Here is a 20,527-nt window from a genome sequence, read left to right on the forward strand (position 1 = left end):
ATTAAAAATATTGTTAAAAGAAAAACAAAGTAATGTATAACACATAAAATCTTTACCTTTCTGCATCTGCCGGTTCAGACTCTGACACTCTCTCTGGATCAGACGGGCTGGGTGAAGGCGAGGGCTCTTCACTTAGTCCACTGGGGCTTTCCATCTGAGTCGGGGTCAGAAAGACAAAAGAAGATTTAAAGAGCCTTAAAGAAATCTAACTGCCTTAAAACTGTGACTTAAAAATTCTACAGGGTCCTGAGAACAGTCTAAATCTGCATACAGAGATCTGACAAAAGATGTTATTCAACTAATTGGTTGTCCAGTTCTTCAACACTCATTTCCAAAGGAGTGAAATTAATGTGAAGTTTTTGTAAGAGTGAGTGTTTTACTAAACTTACTAAACTTTAGAGTTTAATGATATGTGAAGTCGCTCCAGGGGAGGAAAAAGAGTAAAAGTAAAATTAAAAATATCTCATGTTCTCTGCTATTTAAATAGCGATAACTTGGGTGCCAGTTTAACTCAGCGGGTGAACAGGCAACCGGATGTCACATGACTGAGACACACCGACCAGGTTTGAGACCGACCCTTTGCTGCATGTCCTCTCCCTCTCCACAAACCTCATCTGGGCTTTTCCCTCTCAGCTGTTCAGCATCTGTGCCTTCTTGTTTTTCTGACTCCACAGACAGAGGGCTAGCTGGGACTGCGGCGCATCCATCACCAGGACTCTCAACATGCTCATTATCCTTTGTCTTTGTCTCTGTAATGGACCAAAATATAAAATCAAATTATTTAACACATGATCCTGTTTACAAGAAGTAGGAAGTAGCTCAAAAGTTTTCACACACAAAACTATACAAACAACAAGGGGAAAAGGCAAGCAACCCAGGGATAGATGAAGGGTCTGTGTGGCAGCTAAAGCTTAAAATGCATTCTTTTAACACATCAGTAATGTCAGTTTTTAAATGCTGTGAGTCTAAGTCTAACCTTTCTTTCCCTGCACGGACATCACCATGTCTTGAACTTTCTTGTACCGCAGGAGTGACTGTTTCAGTTCTTCAATTTTACGATCCTGCAAAGGAAAAGGCAATCAAAAAGAAAAATTAGGTCAGTTTTATTCCTGGAGCAGCTTTGGGTAGCTAGGATGTGAATCCTAGCTGGTCACATGTACCTTTTCTTCATTTGCTGCCATCAAAGACTCCACTGCCTTCTTCATTCTCTGGACTTCCACATCTAGGGAGGAGAAAAAAAGATTTCTAAAAGAGTTCCTGGTGTGAAGTCTGAGGGGGTTAAAATGTCAGGATATATAAAATTTAACATACAGGATGCAACATTACAGGTTGTCAGTCCAGCAACATCACGGCTTTTTAAAAACCAAACGTACACACAGTGTTGGTGTGAGCGGGTGTTTTACATGTTAACCTTTGCTCAAACATTTTCTCTTTTCAACACACTGACACACACTCTGTTAGCGGCCCCTTCCAGTCCTTGTGTATTTTGGCATACCTCAGCCTTTTCTGCCAGTTTCCCTTCTTTCTTGACAGCCACCCTTTCACTGAGAAGATTTCTGACGCTTCAGAAAACAGATGGATGAACAGAACTTTTTTTGTCCTCCACTTGTTCAGTTTCCTCATTTTTCTTTTTAAGTTCACACTGCAAATTATGCTTATATCGCTCAAACTGTTATTGTTGGCAGTGAAACCAAAGGCCAAAACACTGAGATAAATCTACACAAGGATGACTACAAACAAAGAAAATCCTTCTTCTGGAGTGAACCTGATAGTAAAGCTGCAGAATGACCTCAGAGAGAGGAGAATCTGGCTGAGCAGAAGCAGTCCTAAGGATAAACTGTCAAAAAACCCATGCATGGTAACATTACACTGGTCTGGTGTACAGCTACAAATGTTTATTCAAGGTTACTTCTACCCAAGAAAAGTTTGATTAGTTATTAAACTCTGGGGCCTCGCTTACTTTTCCCCACCTGTACTGTGAATGTTTGAAAGGTATGCTCAATAAAGACATGAAGGAAGCTTGCGTTTTTGCTTTAGTCATTAGGATTCTTAAAATGGACACTTGTAATTTGTACTTCAATATAGAGAATCATGGAGAGTGCGTGTGCTGTGGATGAAAAATGAAACTGTTCTATAAAGATGAATGTACAGTATAGTATATATAACTGATGGGAAAATGGACATTTATTAACACAGCTATACATGAAAGATACTGAAAAGCACAACAGCAGGACAGGTTAGCAGGGTGCGCACGCACACACACACACACAGGTTGCTGGTGAAGAGAGGTAGGTGATTAACGTTGGAAGACATGAGTCAGAAGGTGGAGTAAGCTGTCTGAATGGTCACAACAAACAGTTCATTCATCATTACTGCAAAAAAACCAAGGCAAACTGTTCTCGTTGCTGTTGTAGCCAGGCATTAAAAACTCAGTGACAGGATTCGTGCCATTAAAAAAAAGTTCAGCTGAGATGTGGTGCTCTGTGGTCAGGTACTAGCACTGGAACTGGTTATAATTGACAAGCAGAGTTCAGATGGCTCATGCTCGTTCATGCAAATAGGGGTGGAGGTGAGTGCAATAATAAAATCACAGACATAAAAACCCCCCTTACGTTTTTCTTTCAGCCTCTTTCTAAGAGTTTCATCTGGATGAGAGACTAAACAGGACAAGAAATTATAAAGTAAAAACTTGCTCCAATTAAACATCAGGAATGCTGATCTTCAGCGAGGCTTGTGATCTGTCTGGTTTTCCCACCTCTGTCTGTGGGCTCTGCACCGTTCGAGCCAATGGCCTTGAAGCCCGTCTCGTCCTGCAGTCTCCTCATCTCTCCGTCTTTGCCCTCCAGCTGCCGCCTCAGTATGGCTAGCTCCTCCTGTTAACCAGGGGACAACAGTGAGAAGATTTTGCCACACAGACATCACCTCCCCCACTCCCAGTCCAAACAAACCACAATACAGGGGTTCACAGAGGATGACATGGCACACAGGCTGCAGGAGGGTAACGAGTATGAGGAGGGTGATAAGCACTGATCTCTGGAAGTGTTTAGATATTATTAAATATGCAAGCCATTTCCAAAAAGAAAACACCAACATGTTTAAATGACCAAAGCAGGAGTCAAGCAAAGAGACATATCTTGTACATGTTATAATAGAGTGGATTAAAAAAAACAGAAAAAGGAAATGAGTGGGACAAGTGTAAAGAGGGACAGGAAAGAAGAACTCTGCCAACTCTCAACAAAAACCCAGAATTAAAGCATACTTGTGGTTTAAAAATTAGCATTTGCTAAAATTGGTGCCTAGTAAATGCAGACTTAAGGAAGTGGTGTTTCTGATTGCATTTGACTTAACCATGCATTATAGCAAAATGCAGTGATGCATGGTTAAGTAAATTATTTGCAAAAATACATACACTTTTGAGCGTGAAAACAGAATCTAACCAGATTTAATTGTTTTATCCCTCAAAAATAAAAAAGAAGAAGAAGAAGAAGAAGAGGTGCCAAAGGGAGAGGTCAAAAAACCATAATCATACAGCAAGCACTACAGTCATCCTGGGAAAAGCCGACCTTCATCGCCTGGAGTTTGTGATCTTTCCTCTGTTTCTCATACTGCATCTGGCCCATTTTGATTTTCAGGCTAGAAAGCTTGGCCATTAGTGACTAGCAGTAAAGAGACAAGCACGGAAAGAAGAAGAAAACAGAAATGGGAAGGAGAGAAGATAAAAAGAGATCAAGAAATGTTGAATATCTAAATTTCCAGGAAAATGACCACTAAAGCAGATTAAAAGTGGGCACCGCTACAAACAACAACAAAACCCCCAAACAACACACAGTTACTACGTGAAGTTCAAGAAGCATAAGATAGAAAACATCCAAAGCAATCATCTGGAAAATTCTAGTAAGCAGAGTCACTCCTTCACCTTTTCTAGCTTCAGCATATAAAAGGGTGGTGGCAGTCTGATAGTCAGCTGGCCTTCACCTAGTTTAGTTTTGCTTTTTGTGTTCTTGGTTAACTTCTCTTTTCAAACTGCAAAACAAACAATTTTCTTGTCTGTGTTGTAACAATTAAGGGTCTATTTGATATTTGAACTCATTTCATTTTGCAACCAAAACCTGAATTTACAGCATTCAAACAGCCATGAGAATCTCTGAATGAGAAGGAAAAGAAATCCTTAATAACATGAAAAAATCTTAGATGTTGTTAATGGAATTGGATTAAGAGGCAAAAGGGCGACAAACTCTTTGTGACCAGGAGAGAGGAAAAAAAACATGGTGGTTAGTAACCCCCCAGCCTCTGACTGACCACCTTCAAAGCAATTGCATGAGTTACCTGGTGGAAGGCAACTGGATTCCAAATAACTGCAGTCCTTCTCAGACAATTTGGTAAAGGTTTGTCAATATGTCATCTAATTTATAACACGCCATTACACTGCAATCTCTCAGAGTCACTCTGTTCCAGTGAGTGCAAATCATCTATGATTAGTAATAATTCTCAAACACGTAGCCTAAAGCAGATAACTCGTAAGCTGGAGAGGAAATGGCGTGTCACAAATTTAGAGGATCATCATTTAGCCTGGAGAAATAGTTTGCTGCTTTATAAGAAAGCCCTCCGCAAAGCCAGAACATCTTACTATTCGTCACTGATTGAAGAAAATAAGAACAACCCCAGGTTTCTCTTCAGCACTGTAGCCAGGCTGACAAAAGTCAGAGCTCTACTGAGCCAACAATCCCTTTAACGTTAACTAGTAATGACTTCATGAACTTCTTCACAAATAAAATTTTTATCATTAGAGAAAAATTACCAATAATCATCCCACAGATGTAATATTATCTACAGCTACTTTTAGTACCATCAATGTTAAGTTAGACTCTTTTTCTCCAATTGATCTTTCTGAGTTAACTTCAATAATTAATTCCTCCAAACCATCAACGTGTCTTTTAGACCCCATTCCTACAAAACTGCTCAAAGAAGTCCTGCCATTAATTAATGCTTCAATCTTAAATATGATCAACCTATCTCTAATAATCGGCTATGTACCACAGGCCTTCAAGGTGGCTGTAGTTAAACCTTTACTTAAAAAGCCATCTCTAGACCCAGCTGTCTTAGCTAATTATAGGCCAATTTCCAACCTTCCTTTCATATCAAAAATCCTTGAAAGAGTAGTTGTCAAACAGCTAACAGATCATCTGCAGAGGAATGGCTTATTTGAAGAGTTTCAGTCAGGTTTCAGAGCTCAGCACAGCACAGAAACAGCTTTAGTGAAGGTTACAAATGATCTTCTTATGGCCTCTGACAGTGGACTCATCTCTGTGCTTGTCCTGCTAGACCTCAGTGCTGCATTCGATACTGTTGACCATAATATCCTATTAGAGCGATTAGAACATGCTGTAGGTATTAAAGGTACTGCACTGCAGTGGTTTGTATCATATCTATCTAATAGACTCCAATTTGTACATGTAAATGGAGAGTCCTCTTCAGACACTAAGGTCAATTATGGTGTTCCACAGGGTTCAGTGCTAGGACCAATTCTATTTACATTATACATGCTTCCTTAGGCAGCATCATTAGAAGACATAGCATAAATTTTCACTGCTATGCAGATGACACGCAGCTCTATCTATCCATGAAGCCAGGTAACACACACCAATTAGTTAAACTGCAGGAATGTCTTAAAGACATAAAGACCTGGATGGCCGCTAACTTTCTGCTTCTTAATTCAGATAAAACTGAGGTTATTGTACTCGGCCCTGAAAATCTTAGAAATATGGTATCTAAGCAGATTCTTACTCTGGATGGCATTACCTTGGCCTCCAGTAACACTGTGAGGAACCTTGAGTCATTTTTTGACCAGGACATGTCCTTCAACGCACATATTAAACAAATATGTAAGACTGCTTTCTTCCATTTGCGCAACATCTCTAAAATTAGAAATATCCTGTCTCAGAGTGATGCTGAAAAACTAGTTCATGCATTTATTACTTCCAGGCTGGACTACTGTAATTCATTATTATCAGGATGTCCTAAAACTCGCTGAAAAGCCTTCAGCTAATCCAAAATGCTGCAGCAAGGGTACTGACAGGGACTAGAAAAAGAGAGCATATTTCTCCTGTTTTGGCTTCCCTTCATTGGCTTCCTGTTAAATCCAGAATTGAATTCAAAATCCTGCTCCTCACATACAAGGTCTTAAATAATCAGGCCCCATCTTATCTTAATGACCTTGTAGTACCATATCACCCTATTAGAGCACTTCGCTCTTGCACTGCAGGCTTACTTGTTGTTCCTAGAGTATTTAAAAATAGAATGGGAGGCAGAGCCTTCAGTTTTCAGGCCCCTCTTCTGTGGAACCAACTTCCAGTTTGGATTCGGGAGACAGACACTATCTCTACTTTCAAGATTAGGCTTAAAACTTTCCTTTTTGCTAAAGCATATAGTTAGGGCTGGACCAGGTGACCCTGAATCCTCCCTTAGTTATGCTGCAATAGGCGTGAGGCTGCCGGGGATTCCCATGATGCATTGAGTTTTTCCTTCCAGTCACCTTTCTCACTCACTATGTGCTAACAGACCTCTCTGCATCGAATCATATCTGTTATTAATCTCTGTCTCTCTTCCACAGCATGTCTTTCATCCTGTTTTCCTTCTTTCACCCCAACCGGTTGCAGCAGATGGCCGCCTCCTGAGCCTGGTTCTGCCGGAGGTTTCTTCCTGTTAAAGGGAGTTTTCCTTCCCACTGTCGCCAAAGTGCTTGCTCATAGGGGTCATATGATTGTTGGGTTTTTCTCTGTATTTATTATTGTGCTATCTACTGTACAATATAAAGCGCCTTGAGGCGACTTTTGTTGTGATTTGGCGCTATATAAATAAAATTGAATTGAATTGAATTGAATAGTCTTTTTGCAATAGAGGACTCAAGTCAGTGATTGCATTCTGGTTATATCCCACATAAAAAGGAAGGCTGCTGAGCACCAATGCCATTTTGAAGAAGCTGAATCACCATCCTGCAGCAGTGTGTCACCATTTGTGGAGGAACTTTGACATTTCTGTTTCAAATTTACGATGTTCTGGCTGGACCCTGAATATAAATACATTTGTTTGATGTAAAATTCTGTGTACGCAGACAGTAACAGATTGGCCACATGTGTCAACAGATTTGCAATTTTTGCAGATTAATCACAAACACATTGCAAGTACAAGACAATTCCAAAAGGTTAGAACTCCTAGTTTGAGCTTTTAGATCAGGGGTTTTTCCTCTGGATTGACAGACTGGGATGGTAATTCCCATCATTAAGAAGGGGGACTGGAGAATTTGCTCTAAGTATGGGGGGAATCACACTCCTCAGCCTCCCCTGGAAACTCTTTGCCAGTGTGCTGGTAAGGAGCGTCCATTCCTTAGTCTGAATAATGGACCAGCTCTTTACCCTCTCGAGGATACTTGAGGGTGCATGGGAGTTTGCCCAACCAGTCTACATGTGTTTTGTGGACTTAGAGAAGGCATTTGACCGTGTCCCTAGGGGTGTCCTATGGGAGGTGTATGGGGTGTCTGGCCCATTGCTACGGGGCATTCCATCTTTATCCAGTCGTCGCAAAAGCTTGGTCTGCATAGCTGGTAATAAGTCAGACTTGTTTCCGGTTGCTGTTGGACTCTGCTAGGACTGCCCTTTGTCACCAATTCTGTTTGTAATTTTATGGATAGAATTTCTAGGTGTAGCCAAGTGGCAGAAGGCTTTCGCTTCAGTGGTCTAAGAATCTCCTCTCTGCTTTTCGCAGATGATGTGATTAAGCTGGCTTTATCAGATGATGGCCTCCAGCTCGCACTAGAGCGGTTTGGAGCCGAGCGTGAAGCAGTGGGAATGAGAATCAGCACTTCCAAATCTGAGGCCATTGTCCTCAGGCGGAAAAGGGTGGAATGCCCACTCTGGGTCAGGGATGAATTCCTGCCCCAAGAGGAGGAGTTTAAGTATCTCGGGGTCTTGTTCATGAGGGAGGAAAGAATTGAGTGGGAGATCGACAGATAGATTGGTGCTCTGGGTGCAGTGATGCGTATGCTGTGCCGGTCCGTTGTGGTGAAGAGAGAGCTGAGCGTGAATGCAAATCTCTCAGTTTACCAGTCGGTGTACGTCCCATCTATGGTCACGAGCTTTGGGTAGTGACTGAAAGAACAAGATCGTGGATACAAGGGGCAGAAAAATTAGCTTTTACTGAGTGGCTGGCCTCTTCTTAGAGATGAGGTGAGGAGTTCAGCCATCCGGGAGACGCTTAGATTAGAGCCGCTGCTCCTCCATGTTGAAAGGAGCCAGTTGAGGTGGCTTGGGCATCTGACTAGGATCTCTCCTGGGCGCCTCCTGGGTGAGACATCCTCCACCTGGAGGAGATCCCAGGACAGATCCAGGACATGCTGGAGACATATCTCTCAGCTGGCCTGGGAACACCTTGGTGTTTCCCTGAAAAGGCTGGAGGAGTTAGCCAGGGAGAGGGAGGTCTGGGCTTCTCTGCTTAGGCTGCTGCTCCAATAGTGTAACAGAGCCCCGGATAAACGAAAGAAAACATATAGATGGATGAATAGATTGCATTCATTTTCCCCCTTCCCCTTCAGATTTTACACAGCATCTGAACTTTTTAGGAATTAGGGTTGTAAATGCCAACTCAACCCCATTTCAATTTAAAACTGACACTGTATTATCACCATTTTGATCCATCAAAGCCACTCTGCAAACGGCAACTGACTGTGAGTGATCACAGTCCTCGTCCACATCTGCAAAGGAACCATTTCCAAGGCAACAAGATCCCAAGCTCATTGCATAGTTGCCAAAATTCTGGCTGTGCTGTGGTCTCAAATCACTGTTTTCCCAACTGTGACTACAGCATAATAATATACAAATAGCAGCTGAAATGGCTGCATGAGTAACTTTATCCAGGTAACAAGAGATGTACAGATATTCTATATTTTTTAAAAGGGCATAAAAGAACATTTCAGCTGTTAAGTATTGACTTTAAACAGAATGATGGATTTTGGCTGTTTAAAAAAAAAAAGGGTAAAACTACATAGTCCTTAAGATACATAAACAGCCAGTAAAGTGCTCTGGGATGACTCACCTTAGTGGATTTAAGTTTCTTTTCATACTGTAGTTTTTCAGTCTCCAGTTCAGTCAGTCTGTACCGCAGCTCATTAATTTCAAGAATCAAATCCTGAAAAAAGAAAAAAACAAAAAGAACAGGTCACACCTTAAATACTGGAGGATGATTTTTTCCCCCCCACATTTTTTTGTCCTCTGGATAAAATTTTACCTCTAAGATTCTAAAATGAAATTTAAGTGAATAATTTTAACATCACATTAACTGCTCCCATCTTGCAAATGTGACTTATATCAGCAAAAAGTTCTATAAAGTGACTACAAATGCATTTGAAAGCAGCGAGTCAGTGCTTCCAAGCAGCAGCAGTGATAAAATGAGAGGAAGCTGCTTGTAGAAAAGAAGTGATTTATGTGCTGTGAGGCGGAACACGGACAGCAGCTTTTTGTTCCAGTGAGGTGGAAGAGATGACTGCGCTGCTACAACAATACCATGACGTGTTTGAAAGCGTTCCAGACATTCTGCTCGGTCTATCTGGGAAGCAGAGATCTTCCCATCTCTAGTAAACAAATGACTGACAACATCTTTATAAAAATTTTGTCTAATTAAGTAACAAAAAAAAAATCCAATTAATACTACAATAATGTGGGTATACCTTCAATGGCTAGTTCAGCAAATACTAACAACAAGAAATAAAAATGACTTTGAGACTGATAATAAGACGGGATCCTCTCTCCCCCAGGTTTAACACAAAATAAATGAGTGTTTCATTATTGTTGAGCGTCTGTGTGTGTGTCTGTGTGTGTGTCTGTGTGTGTGTGTTAAGTGAGATAGAAAAGAACCATTCAGAAACAAAGAGGATTAGTTCACCTCACTGTCCCTAAATCCGTCATCAAAGTCAAGTCTCTCTTTTTTCATACTGTTGAGCTTCAGCTTAAGGTTGGACACTTCAGACATAAGCTCAAGCTTCTGAGTCTCCAGAGCAGTTCTACACAGAAGCTCCTGTAATAACAAAAAACAAACAAACAAACAATCTGTGTAAACAACACTGGTAGTACAGGCATTATTGTGTAAAAGCGGAGACACAAAAAGTCATCTGCAATACCTCAATGATTAACAGTTTTAACAAGACGCCCCTGTTACACCCACTTGTATACTTAGCACAGCAGTGCATACAGTAGATGTTTACTTGACAGGAGGGCGTGAACTCAGCTCTTCCAGTTAAGAGTCAGTACCACCCAAACACAAAGTTGCATATGGTGCATATGCAACTTTCACTACTGGGGGGCTTTAGTTTGGGAACAGCTTTCCCGTCCTCAGAGTGTAAGACAAACACACAAACACACACAGACCTGTTGCAGCATCTCCTCTGTGGCATTGAGCTTCTCCCTGTGCTCATCCAAACACAAGTCCAGATCCCGAATCTTCTCCCCCTGAGCCTCAACCTGGTCTGTCAGTACACTCACCTGCATGAACACAAGGTAACACATTTTAGAAAGGACAGCAAAGCCTGATATTAAACAAACCAAGGGCCAAGTTATTAAAGAACATGATGAGCCAAAGTTATCAGTTCCACTCTTTGTACTATTATAGATTTTTTAGAGTTTCAAGTTAGAAGAGAAATCTCTCTTAGTGCGTCAGGGGTGGCGGCAGCTGTAGAATGATGCAATCAACATATACAGATACCCTGCTCCTAAAAACAGTGAGGGAGAGAACTAAACAAATCTGATCACAGTTCAAGCGCAACACATCTTTTGCATGTGGGGCAGAAACATAAGCAAGCTTTGAAACCTCCAGTTAGGTTCTACAATGTTTCAGTTCCTTTCCAGATCCTGGAGAGTCCACCTGTAGCTGGATAAATTATACAAACACTGGCTAATAATTACATTAGTAACCATTTGCCACCCACGGGAAATTCATTAAAAATCACCAAACACAAATGAATTAAATAATAAAGCATTATGTGAACTATTATTCAGAAATTTGCAGTTTCTTGAAGTTTTCAGAGCTGCAGCAGATTTATTGAGTTTATTAAGGACGTCAGGCTGTGCTCCATTTTCACCTTTTAACTCCGTGTTGGTTTAAGTACTAGGAGTATTTTCTTAAGTAAAACAATATTGATCAGTAAGCGTTTTTTGTGTGTCAAACCCCTGACCTAATTTTTAGAGCACTTTTTTCAATGCTTGATGTTGCTAAGTTACAAAAATGGTTTTCTCCCCCGCCATTGTTTACAGTGTTGATAACACAAGTCCTGTCCCCTTCTTGTTTTTGACAGGTCGATGAGAGGGAGAAGTAACATTGATGAGCTTCACAGGAGTTTTACAGAAAATAGACGGTGGAGGAGGTGATAAAATTATGGAATTACTGCTAGGTAAGTACCTGAAGCACAAGAGACTCCTTATCACTTTCTAGTCGTGAAAGCCTCTCCTGGTAGTGGTCACCTCCACCCAATGAAATGTGTCCGTTAGACTGGGGAGAGAAAAATTAATTATTAGAATAACTCTACTGAGCCATTTGCAAGGGTATGATAATGTATTCCTCTGCTTTAAAGACAAAACTTCAAGTCTTTAATGTCTACTAATGTTCTCAGCTGAAATTCTTCACATCAAAGTGCCTGAGCAGCTACACCACTTCACCCTGCACAAATAAAACCTTACATGGTTGAAATGGAGAGCCCACATTCAGACTGCTGTACACAGAGTGGGTTACAGCATTACACAAAAAGTCTCACTGGCCTGCAGCCAGTCACTGCTCTGACTCCAAGAAGTCTGTGCGTTTCTTGCTGCACATCAACTGTGACACCAACACAGCTAATCCATCTTGGATTCCATGGGAACTCAGCAGAACAGGACAATTGTTCTGTGTTTTCGCTTAGCAAACAAGCCATTTGTGGACTTGGATACAAGACTGTTTGCCCACACTATTCTGTATTAATACAGCTTTAATGTGGCACACACAACAATCGGAATCAAACCAGCTGTGCTACAGTTTGTTTGAAGGACTTCGTGCCCAGCCATCACAGGAGAAACTCCTTCCATGATTACACAACTTGCACTGATTTCAAAAACAGAAAATGCAACACAATTGTTACAACGGTTTACCCTGAGGCTACACTCTTCTGGATGGCAGAAGAGCAAAAAGAGGTCTGTTAGCTTTCATTTCTAAAGACCTGCTAATAAACTTTATCTCTTTCCATGAATCTAATCGATGTTTCTAACATCCACATGTAAGGGTCTTACCATGTGACCATGGAGCCACTCCACAAGGCTGTCAGCTGTGGAGTCGGGGATCTGGCATCGTAGACTCTCCCTTTCCTCTGAGTCCATCAACTCTAGGACACTTCTCAGGTCTTCCAAAAGGTGAAGCGCCCGCAAACTACCCATAAAAGGTGACGTAGGCGACTGGCAGTCAAACAAACCATTGGAATAGTCTATAGCTTTGGAACCTGAGACAAAAGAATCACAACAGGAATAAATATGAGGATAAAAATCAGTCCAGAGACAGACTGCAGTGCCATCTCATGCTGCATGTGATGTTTGTTGACAAGCTTTAGTGAGTAAAAGTTCTCATCTGCTAGATTACAGAGGACATCAATCATTTTGTGGCTCAGGCACTAACAGTAATTGAAGAACACAATATAATTTTCCAAAATGTTGGGATTCTGTGTAAAATGTAATCAAATTATTTAAAGCCAGCACTGAATACACAATTTATAAAAATGTTGAAACTGAATAACTGTCATTAAAAGAAAAAGTGTATGTTAAAAAAGTGTATTTCATCAAGGTTGGAACAGGCATGTTTACCACTGTGTTGCATCACCTCTTTTTCTAGCAACATTTTAAGCCTTCTGATGAGGACACAAAAGGCTGGCAAAGTCACAAATGTTCCCATTCTTACTTACAACAGGTTGGGCTCTCTTTGCCAGATTTTCTGGACCCTTCTTATAGACCTTTGCTACTTTAATTAAAGTAGAATCTGGTTTGGCATAATTTTGCTAACATAATCAAAGATCTTAAAGACATCGTCTGGATGGCAGAATACATTACAATTAATAATAATGGATTGGATTTATATAGCGCTTTTCAAGGCACCCAAAGCGCTTTACAATGCCATTATTCATTCACGCTCACATTCATACACTGGTGGAGGCAAGCTACGGTTGTAGCCACAGCTGCCCTGGGGCAGACTGACAGAGGCGAGGCTGCCATATCGCGCCATCGGCCCCTCTGGCCAACACCAGTAGGCAGTAGGGTAAAGTGTCTTGCCCAAGGACACAATGACCAGGACAGAAAGGCCGGGGATTGAACCGGCGACCTTCCGGTTACAGGTGCGCTTCCCAACCCCCTGAGCCACGGTCGCCCCAATTAATTGGGAGCCTCAATAGCATCTTTACAGATTTGCATGTTACCTATGTCACAAGCACCAATACACCCCATCACATCAATACTGATTGATCAGACTAAAGAACTTTTTTTTCCCCGTCGACTTTTCCTCAGTTCATGTCAAATGATGTAATGTCAAGTCATTTGTGTTCAATTAGTGATAGCATTCAAATGACTTCCTGAGATTTGTTTTTATTCAGAATTTAGACCGTGGCACCACCTTTTGGAAATACAGTTGTGCACACTATAGGTATCACATTTCTAAAAATTATAACACCGCACTATAGAAAAAAAGAAGGTCAATTTATACACAATAAAGATGATATACAAATACCAGCATTGTAACATTACTCTGAACAGGTGAACAGACATCTGGGCATAGACCCACTGTGGGGGAGGGGGGATATGGAGAGAAATGTAATGCATATAGGTGATTGGATGAGGTAAAAAAAGAAAAAAGTTTAATGATGCTATCAGACTGACATTTTTCACTTGGATTGTTAAAGACTGACAAATACATGGGGTGGGGCATTAACTTTTCCCAGCTTTTAAAAGGGGTAGAAAAAGTTTAAGAACCACTGGTTTAGAGTTACACAGACTCAAAGTGCAAAGAATAAAGGCTAGATGGAGCACAAGATATTACATGACAGCTTGAATGTCAGCTGTGCAACAAGCCATAACAAGACACCAGATAAGGGCTTATCAATGTTGACTCAACCTGGAAGACCTGCAGAGACTTTGTTGCTTTAGGCTTTCACGAGTACTAAAAGTCATGGTAAAATATTGCACTGATGCTTTTTAATGGGAGAGGTTTACCTGCTATAATACCATCCATCTGCTCAAGAGCAGCAGCCAACATGTCGCTGGCATCAGACATCATCTTCAGTCACTGACAAACCTATAAAGAGCAATAAAACCAGGTTAAAGGGTTAGCCCCAAAACACAGTTAATGTTAATGTTTTAAACATAAATTCAAGAGAAACAATATTAGCAAAAGGAGAAACTATTTTTTTTTAAACTAGTTCAGTTCACATTTCAACTTACAGGTTACAGATTTTTTATTTTTTTTAACACGAACATAAACATAAAATAAACTGTTATTGTTATGCATTTCCAGTTCACTATTGAACAGGATGATCTTTGAATGTTACAACTTTAACTTAGGCATAAATTTTTAAAAACTTGTTTAAGCCACAAAAAACAAACCAAAATAAAATTTCCTGATTAGCAGAGGCAAATCAAAATTGTGAGATACCCAATTGGGATAATGATTACAAATTTTGACTTATGGATGGCAGCAAAGTGGCAGAAACCTAACGCACCATGGTGCCGGAAGACAAAAATTGGGTTTTGCTAAGAATTTTGATTTTGATCTGATGTTATGCATATTTTGATGTGCCAGTTAATTCTGTCACAGCTAACCACATTCATTTTTCACAACTTAAAAACAAAATGAAAAATGAAAAAAAATATTTTTTTTTTTTTTAAAAACTGCAGCCAAATCACTTTTACACACGTGTTGTGTTATGAGGCAGCGGCTAAATCTGATAACAGACTGCCTGCTTGGATCAAGGCCTTCTCTGCTTTTTTTAAGAAGTAATTTTGTGTATCATTAAACATTAATTCAGCTGCAATACTGTTGGGTTTCTTTGAGCCATGAATTTCGAGGCTTTAACAGCTGGTAAAACACCATAATTCTGAGTAGGGTTTGACTGTATAAAAATAAGTCAGTTTTTGCATGGTTATATGATAGCAAGGCATCTCTGGCAGCTTAAAAAACAAAACAAACATACAAACAAACAAACAAACTCAGTGCTGAAAAGTTATCATGTATATTTTCTAAAACTAATGAATGCCACACTTATAATATTAAATTAAACCAATATCTAAAACACTGGTATTCTGAATGTCCTATCAACAGGACAGTGAGAACTTCGTTTGGATGGAAATAAAGATGTATTTTCGTGTCCCAGCCTTGGAGATTTGTCCAAACAACACAGCAGTCCCTTTCTCTTCTGATGTTCAAAAGACCCTGCTGTATATTTGTACATGTTTAAGCATGCAAATAGAGATGTTCATGTGCACACAAACACCCACTGACACCTCTTCCTTTAGTCAGCTACCTTCAATCCTGGGAGTGCCCAGCACTGGGACGTTCCACCATTTTCAGACTTTATGGAAACCACCCACAGACTGAGCACTGTTATTTAAGCATTTCTGTGGTCACAGTTTCCATTATGTGTAAAAGAAGCATGTACTAAAACACAAGACTCGACACAACACACAGCAGACTGAGAGGAGATGACTACCCAGCATGCCATTGGTCCACAGTAAAGTGCTGGGTGGTTTCCAACAGTAAAATCCTGAATGTGTGTAAAAATGCTTCTCTCAGTAACAACAGTAGCTGCTTACTACACATTTTGCAAAAGACATGACATTTAGAAAAGGCATTTTACAATGTTTCCATGGAAGGACGAGGGCTGGTATACAAATATTTATGCACATATATCCAGAAATATTTCATGCCTGTGTGTGTCGACACCCCGAAAAACTGATTGCAACCCATTAGGAACCTAGCAAGGGATGACCTTTGAATGGTTGTCAGCTAAAAGCTAAACTAAATTGACTAATTGATTAATTATACAAATCATGCTAGTTTATATATAAGAATTTGGTTTGCTAATAAGCAGCACAAATTCAAAAGTCAATATAATTTAGAAGCTAGAACTAAGAAATTGTTGCCATCATATCAGCTACAGTAGTGTGCAGGGGTACTACTGTACATTTTTTACTTTTTTTATTTTAATTATGCTCTCTTGTTAACACATTTATAACATCAGAGCCATCTTTGTATACTTGGTTAACATCCTTGCAAGCTTTGTTTTAGCTGTTGTTCACAGTATACTGCTCAGCACATGATCAAGCTGCTCAATTAACACTTTTGCAGGCAGATAAGAAGTTTAGAAATTAGTAAATTAGAACAGCTTTTCAATATTTTAGTCTTTAAAAACAAAAAAGTAAAATCTCAGATGTTAAGAGTCTGCTGATAATGTGAATGCTGTTAGCATCATGATGTGAAACCTGAACCATGAGACAACATCTGCCCATATCTACTGCCAGTGCCGAGTGCTCCCTTAACAGTTTCTGACACTTGAATACTCATCTCAGGGATATGATAACCAACAAAGAACTGAGTGGACTGATGAACATCTATCATTCAGCTGATGCCAGTTTACAAAGAGTTTTGCAAAGAGCCAATAAAAATTACCTGCAAACTGGTAGTAAAAAAATTAATAAAAAAATAAAGTTATTGTCTAATCTGACTGTTTGTGTACTGTAGCAGCTTGGTTTGGTCTTTGAGCTTGTTTTTATGAAGTTCTCTGGGCTAAAGCAAATATATATGAAATTATTTTATGATACTGAAATGTTTACCTGGCTGCTGGTCTGCTGTTTGATTCCAGGCTCATTACAGTTTTATGTGTATGTGCTATTGGTGAGGTTTGTGCAACTTGAGAAAAGAGAAAAGAAAAAAGAAAGAAGAAAAAGGACATCCTGCCAGCACTGCTTGAAATGCATAAACTACAAACAGATTGAGGGAAGGCTTTTATTGTGGCGATATCTCAGCATTTCACAGCAGCCAGCACAGAGTTTGGATCGTAATGAGACAAAACTGGAATCCAGACCTGCAGGGCATCCCCTTCAAAAGCCTGAGTCAGCTTTTCTATCACAGCAGAAAAGCAAATATGGGTAAGGTTAGCACATGGCCTTTAGCAAACATACTTCAAACACCAGCTCAAGACCAGACATGCTGCTCTGAAACCTGCTAATAAGTGCAAACAGCCTTCTGAGCACTTCTACAGCTTCATCCTGGATGTAGGATGGACACAGCAAAAAGAATTCCTAATTACAGGGACATGCACGGTTTCCTCAAGTCCCAGGAAGCCTCCATGTTGCTTTAGTTATGTGTAAACATAAGATGGTTGTCTAGAAAGCAGCAAAGGTAACAGTCTGTGCCGGGTTTTTAAAGGTCTGGGGCAAGTGATTGTTTCGAATTTCAAAATAAGTGTTCATTAAATGTCATAATTTTCCACATTTGAAAGAGACAGGTACATATTATATATGCCAACCTCTAACAAAGCCTTATAAATCTAGATTTGTAAGGCACTTTTATTTTATGATGCATGTAAAGCATCTGTCCAAGGCTGCTATCAAAGGAGACATCTCAAAAATCCCAATGAGCAAGCATCGCTCTCAAACAGAGTCCCTCTGTCTGCCTGTCTATAAGCACCACTTACACCAGCCATAAGACAAACAGAGAGCTCTATTGTTCATCATAGTGGTTTGTTTTGATTGAGCTGCATAAGCACACAAAGGCTGGGAGGGAGGGAAAAAAAACGGCATTGCAATGCTACAGTTGACACCTGCCTGCATACTCTTTTCAGACTAAAAAGAGCCTCAAAAGTAAACTGAAAGAGAGATGCAAAAGCAGCCTTGCCCCTTGGTGAAAACAGCCATGTAATTCACAGAGACACGCAGAGAACAATGAATACAGGAGGGAGAGTGGACCACTATAATTGCTTTTCAAATCCTGCAGCTCAGGTCCCTTTAGGCAACATAACCCATCTTCACTGGGTGCTCCCCTAAGAGCTCCAGTATTCGTGGTATAGAAAGAAAATAAAGAGTATCTTAATTCCTGAATTACACGTGACTAGCGAACTATGCTTCCTCACATGCAGCAGCAGCACACAACAAAACAGAAGCCTCTGGCTCATTTTCTTTCACAGATAGTTGCATGTGCCTGTAAAAACTGATAGCAGTCTGTACTGAGATGAGTAGCCATCATGTTAGAAAAGACTAGAAAAGACAAACCAGGCCAAAATCACACCACAGTTTGTTTTACTTAGTCTGTTTTTATCCGAGTTACGTGGCAATTTCCGTGGACATGACAGCGTAGGCCCACATAATAACACTTTATATGTTTTGACTCATGCAGGCCTTGACTCATTCTTCACCTTTACGCAGTTTTTCTATGACAAAAGCCAAACTCCTTTTCTACCACAGACAGAGAACAGTATATTTAGCACAAAATAAGGAATCAACTCTTTCAACTGCTTTTAATTTAGAAATCAGAAGAGTATCTAAGATATTTATCATATACAAGAGGCAAAAAAAAAATACCTATATTCCCAGTGTTTTTCCTGAATAAAAGCGAGCTTTTATTGAGACAAGTCTGGGTTACTTTACTTAGCCATAGGCAGTAGACTCCTTTGTCTGCAGGGATTTGGTGGATGTGTGGACACATTTAGAGTATTCATCAGCTACCTGCAGGAATAACCTGCAGCTATTTCCAACATGGCTGAATAGGCTGGATGCCTCTCTTTACTTTTATACCTCCCGGCAAGAGGTTTGAAAAGTGGACGGGGAATCCTCTATCTTTAGACTGGCTGGAAATAAAAATCACGAAAAACCCTAATGGTATTCAAGCAATTAGTGATGTAGCAATGTAAACACAGCTTCCAAAAGGTGGAAATGTAGTTTTTAAGATAAAGTGTTTCATGTGAGAAGGGCTTCCAAGAGCTTTTCCTGCCTGCATGTATGTGCACAATCGTGGCAGACGTTCATTTGTGTTGGATAGAATCACACATTCTTTTCATATTACTCACAAATGCACAACTTGTGTCTTAACTTGACTAAGAAGTTCTTCATCTTCATGCACATGCAATGAAATCCAACACTGAATAATATACACGCCATACAGAAGATTGGTTATGCTGCTGCGAACAACAGTAGGCTTGTTTTTTGGGGAATTTTCCTTAATATAAACTCCTTGCATTTCCTTTTTGGCTGCAGTGCAGTGAAGACAGGAAGATGCTGAAAAGTGACCCCTGGGAGTGTGTGAATAACAAAGAGCGAAGACCTAAACTGCTTACAATTAGCTTTAAAAAAAAAAAAAAGAAAAAAAAAAGGGATAGTTAGTAAATCAATGAATTCAAGGAAAAGCACCCAAAATTACTGTTGGCAACATCTGGTTTCCAGACAAGTGTGCTGTTTTCAAGAGCCTTTTCTTTCTTTTTTTTTTTAAGAAAAAAAAAAAAAAGAGCCCAAACTATAACACAACAACTGATTAAGTTTCACATCTCTTAGAGGAACTCCAGAGAGTCTACTTCACATTTGGGGACAGTTCACAATCACTAATTCAGCACTAGGCAAGGCAAATGAAGCCAAATGAATGATACTTTAGAAACAGATGATCCATCACAGCTGATTTAAATGGATAAAACACAGAGTTCTCCAGAGGGGGAACTAAAGAGGGTGCTGACCCAAGGTGAGATCTAAAACCAGCCTCAGGCGATGGACCCCTACTAAAACAGATAAAAAACAAGGGGCAGAGGGTAAGAGCAGCCTCAGGCGATGGGAAACAATGGCACAGTGTAGAGATTAGAGATGTGGCAGGCCATAAACTAACAGACTTCTTCCAGTTAGCTTCTGTTACATATTTAACGTAAAGCTGAAACATTAACGTTTTGTCTACAGTCGGGTATTTAGGACACTTTGCGTCATTCGTTTCTTACAGTGTTAATTTTAAATACGAGTCAAATTTCACTAACCAGACAAAACCTAACAGCTCAGGGACCTGCTGGTTATAAAAAGTTAGAAAAGTGACCATAAAACGGTCGCTTTGTGAGACATGCGCGCGCATCTGCGCGACCCTCAACGGCGGCAGCTTGTTCGGACTAAACGGTAACTTTAGCAGACTACAACAATAAATCACAGCTGTAGCTTCAAGACTGACGCGTACCCAAACTCTTCTCGAAGAATCTCAGCGCTTCCGTAGTTTTGTCCTCTCGTTTTTTCTGAGAAAAATCCACAAAAGTTGTGTTCTAAACTTCTCTGTGCCCACCAGTCCGACCCTGCCGTCCGTCCACATCGCTACGCCATGATGTCGAAGTGACAGGGTCGCTGGAAAACTTTGCGCGTCATGGCTGAAAAATCCCACCCCTGCTACAGGCTTGGATTGGCCTGGAATTTAAATGGGAGTCCTGGTGCGTTCACTGTAACGAGGTTAAAATAGGAGCTGTGAG

The 20,527-nt window shown here is 40.3% G+C and overlaps 1 protein-coding gene across 6 annotated transcripts in view; it reads right to left on the reverse strand.

The window, feature by feature from the left end:
- Positions 1 to 20,453, reverse strand: part of ppfibp1b (PPFIA binding protein 1b) — a 34,386-nt gene extending 13,933 nt beyond the window's left edge. For 3 of the 6 annotated variants that reach the window (XM_031759379.2, XM_031759386.2, XM_031759371.2), the window contains exons 1-13: positions 20,245 to 20,452; positions 14,262 to 14,343; positions 12,303 to 12,508; positions 11,443 to 11,532; positions 10,416 to 10,529; positions 9,934 to 10,065; positions 9,088 to 9,180; positions 2,756 to 2,873; positions 2,613 to 2,657; positions 1,161 to 1,222; positions 977 to 1,061; positions 610 to 749; positions 57 to 154 (exon numbers count right to left, since the gene is read on the reverse strand). In XM_031759379.2, coding sequence (XP_031615239.1) covers positions 57 to 154; positions 610 to 749; positions 977 to 1,061; positions 1,161 to 1,222; positions 2,613 to 2,657; positions 2,756 to 2,873; positions 9,088 to 9,180; positions 9,934 to 10,065; positions 10,416 to 10,529; positions 11,443 to 11,532; positions 12,303 to 12,508; positions 14,262 to 14,325 — 1,247 coding nt within the window. In that variant the 5' untranslated portion in view covers positions 14,326 to 14,343; positions 20,245 to 20,452. Of the gene's footprint in view, positions 1 to 56; positions 155 to 609; positions 750 to 976; positions 1,062 to 1,160; positions 1,223 to 2,612; positions 2,658 to 2,755; positions 2,874 to 3,563; positions 3,657 to 9,087; positions 9,181 to 9,933; positions 10,066 to 10,415; positions 10,530 to 11,442; positions 11,533 to 12,302; positions 12,509 to 14,261; positions 14,344 to 20,244 lie in introns of all 6 variants that reach the window. The other 3 variants (XM_031759410.2, XM_031759394.2, XM_031759401.2) reach the window with 2 other exon arrangements.
- Positions 20,454 to 20,527: the final 74 nt, after the last annotated feature.

Source organism: Oreochromis aureus, linkage group 7 (assembly GCF_013358895.1).
Source record: "Oreochromis aureus strain Israel breed Guangdong linkage group 7, ZZ_aureus, whole genome shotgun sequence".
Classification (NCBI taxonomy): domain Eukaryota; kingdom Metazoa; phylum Chordata; class Actinopteri; order Cichliformes; family Cichlidae; genus Oreochromis; species Oreochromis aureus.